Below are 3269 nucleotides of genomic sequence, written 5' to 3' on the forward strand. Positions count from 1 at the left end.
GACTCTTAACCTTTACCTGCTCCTCTAACCTGAACCTGAGAGAAATTTCCACTAAGACTCTGACCAAATGCTCTGGTCAGGCTATCCATAGAATATTATCCTGTTTAATGGATACCCCTATATATTTTAGGTCAGTATTAAAAATTGGCATTAAAATATATCTGAAGCCTCAGTTGTGCAGGAACTTGTGAATTCCTGTCAGGCTGAATGTGTAAACTCAAGCATTTAAAAAAAATCACAATATGTTTAAATTATTTCATGTGACATATTGTAATGAATCTACATTAAGAACTACATGTTCGACATCATGTTAACCATAGTGGTCACTACAGAGAACAGCTATCTAAAAGCCATTTTCTTGTGCTTCTTGTGGATTTTTATGTTATAAATGCACACAGACCACTGAAGTGGACACTAATGCATAATAAAATACACTATCAACTACTGGCCATCAGCTGCAAATGCAAGAAATTATTTTTGTTAAATCAAATATGGGCGACAGACAAAACAACAGCCGACCGACCCAGACCCTCCTTCTAACTCTTGCAGGTAAAAAAAAATATTGTGACATGACATCAGATGACTGCTAAAGAACAATACTACTGATGGATTATTCAAATATCAACTTTGTATTTGGAGAAAATTACAATTAATCACCTAAAAAATAAAAAAAACAATGTTGTCCTACCTTTTTATGCCTTAACAACAAACAATGGAAAAAATCTTGACACAAAGCATCATAATTCATGCATGAAAGGGTTAATAAAAAACTAGTTACAGAGTATAATGACTTTGTATGACAGTTTAACTACATGCTGCTACTGTGACAGGTGCTAACAAAGGAACCACTTTATATAATTGATCACACAAAGTATTGACATGTTGACTGAGGACAGTTTTAAACTTGATTTTACAACCTGAGTTGAAGCAGAAGATATAACTGTCCAAGAGTTTGGTGACCTTAGTGAGTTTTAGCAATGTGTTCGCCAACAAGCTGTTTGCTGGAAACCTGGCAGTAGATGCTTCAGTGAAGGATAATCTGTCTCAGGTTGTCAAGTTGAGTTTAATGAATGTTTTCACATACTGGTAGCTCTTCCATGTTTTAACCTTGTTTTAACCATGTTTTAATCGACCAAATTTAAAGGAATCCTACAAATCTTCAGCTCACTTTGCTCTTTACTTTGTCATGAAAACATTTGGACTGAAACTGACAGAGCAGCCAGAAATAAAAACTGTCTGACGTACAGAAAACTGGAGAGCCGTGGATCAGATGTAAGGGGCGGTCCAGCCAGCCTGGAAGAGACCCATGTCCTGTGGTTGGACAGATCGGTGTCCGTCCTATGATTGGACAGATCGGTGTCCATCCTGTGATTGGACAGATCGGTGTACGTCCTGTGATTGGTGGCTTCCTGTCCAGCAGGAAGTTGTGAACAGAGTTTAAAAGCTGCTGCAGGACTGCAGACATTCACAGGAATCTGGACCAGCAATGGCTCTGCTGAAGGTTCTGCTGCTGCTGGGGCTGGGTGAGTTGGACACACTGGAGACACTGGAGACACTTCCACTGGTTCCAGGGAGGCTGCTCCTCTCTGTGACTCTCAAACTTCCCTCTGACTCTGTTTCAGACCGAAACTGTGATGCTTTTTAATCTTTAACTGTTTATCCTTTTTCTGTTCCAGCCACCATGTTTGTACCTGGTTTCTGAATAAAATCCTTCTTTTTCTTCTTCAGGTGTTTCAGTGAACTCAGATGTTTCTCTGCAGAAGAGAATCATTGGAGGTCATGACTGTAACAACAACGAGCGTCTTTATCATGTAAGAATCACTGCTAATGGTCATTTTGTGTGTGGAGGATCTCTGATCCACCCTGAGTGGATCCTGACTGCAGCTCACTGCTGGCTGCAAGGACGGTGAGAAAGAAACAAGACAGTTTTATCTGCAGATGATCAGGTTTTCTGTGTGTTCATTAAAATCTAACCTGTTCCGCAGGACTATGGCAGCAATGCTCAGAGTTCATCCACGGGGTCAAAGGAATCCTCAGCAGGACGATCAGATAATCCAACCCAACCAAAACTACCGGGTGGTTTATACTGACAACGGCCAGCAGCATGACATCATGCTGATGAGGCTTCAGAGACCAGTAACAAATGTCAATCCTGTCCCGCTGCCAGACTGCAGAAATCGTCCTCAAAAGTAAGTCTATCTCTGATCAAAAACATGACTTCAGGTTTTCTGTCTCCACTCCTCCAGTCCTGCTGCTTCTGCTTCAGCACACCTGAGTCAGGTAATCAGGCCACCAGCAGAACCAGAACCCGTTCAGCTCAGGTGTGTTGGACCAGAGACACATGTAATGGACACAGGACACTGAGGACTGGAGGAGGATGAAGTCCTTCTTGGATTTATTTTCTGTTCTTTCTTTGTTCTTCATAATTAATTTTCTATATCTTGTATTTTTACATTTTATTCTTATTGTGTTTTAGAGGTGATTCTGTTGAGCTGGCAGGAGAGGGAGCAATGACAACCGGCTCATTTTATGGAACATTGAAAACCTTCATTTCTGGAAAAATGAAATCCTCCCCCATGTATGAGAGAGGTGAGAGAAATGTTGAAGTTATGAGAATAAAATCTTTGTTTCTGTCTCTACAGAGAAGGTGGAGAAAAGGACATGTTTATGATTCTCATGTTTCTCTACAGTGACCAATGCTCCTATTCCACCACATCTTCAGTGTGTCGACATGACAGTTGATGACTGTTCATCTTGTCTCCAGAATTATGAAGGGCACAATCGTAGATTCTGTGTTCAAGAGGCGGGCAAGGATTCTTCTCCTGTAAGTTGGTGTCTTTAATTTCTCTGAACATTGAATAGAAGCTTTCTCAGTTTTACAATATAAATATTTATTTTCCCACAGGGCGACTCTGGTGGAGGAGTGACCTTCAAAGGGAAGATTTATGGTGTGATTGCTGGAAGTAACAACCATTATGCATGTGCCATATCAGCTTTCATTATGGATGTGTGTGAATACATAGATTGGATACGTCAAACAACTGGGCTTGTTAAAACATAAACTATCATGAAATAAAATTCTCATCAAATTTCCTCTGATATAATTTTATATTTGTATCTTCATCCGTTTGTTCCAGGTTTGTAGAATTAGGATGGATTAGTAGTTTTGTTTTTTCTCACCTGACCTTGACCTCCCTGTGAGAACCAATAATGGAGCTTTTCTTTGTCTCAGAAATGGAAAATAAATCAATAAATGCATGAAAAAGAAA

At 39.9% G+C, this 3269-nt stretch overlaps 1 protein-coding gene across 1 annotated transcript in view; it reads left to right on the forward strand.

Moving 5' to 3' along the window:
• The window catches only part of LOC103139118 (cationic trypsin-3-like), a 9850-nt gene extending 6581 nt beyond the window's left edge, over window positions 1–3269 (forward strand). The window contains exons 1-6 of the mRNA XM_007553596.2: window positions 1335–1523; window positions 1729–1906; window positions 1986–2189; window positions 2477–2589; window positions 2691–2824; window positions 2906–3269. Coding sequence (XP_007553658.1) covers window positions 1487–1523; window positions 1729–1906; window positions 1986–2189; window positions 2477–2589; window positions 2691–2824; window positions 2906–3061 — 822 coding nt within the window. The 5' untranslated portion in view covers window positions 1335–1486 and the 3' untranslated portion in view covers window positions 3062–3269. Of the gene's footprint in view, window positions 1524–1728; window positions 1907–1985; window positions 2190–2476; window positions 2590–2690; window positions 2825–2905 lie in introns of the transcript that reaches the window.

The sequence above is a fragment of the Poecilia formosa genome, unplaced genomic scaffold (genome assembly GCF_000485575.1).
Source record: "Poecilia formosa unplaced genomic scaffold, Poecilia_formosa-5.1.2 Scaffold57, whole genome shotgun sequence".
NCBI classification, from domain to species: domain Eukaryota; kingdom Metazoa; phylum Chordata; class Actinopteri; order Cyprinodontiformes; family Poeciliidae; genus Poecilia; species Poecilia formosa.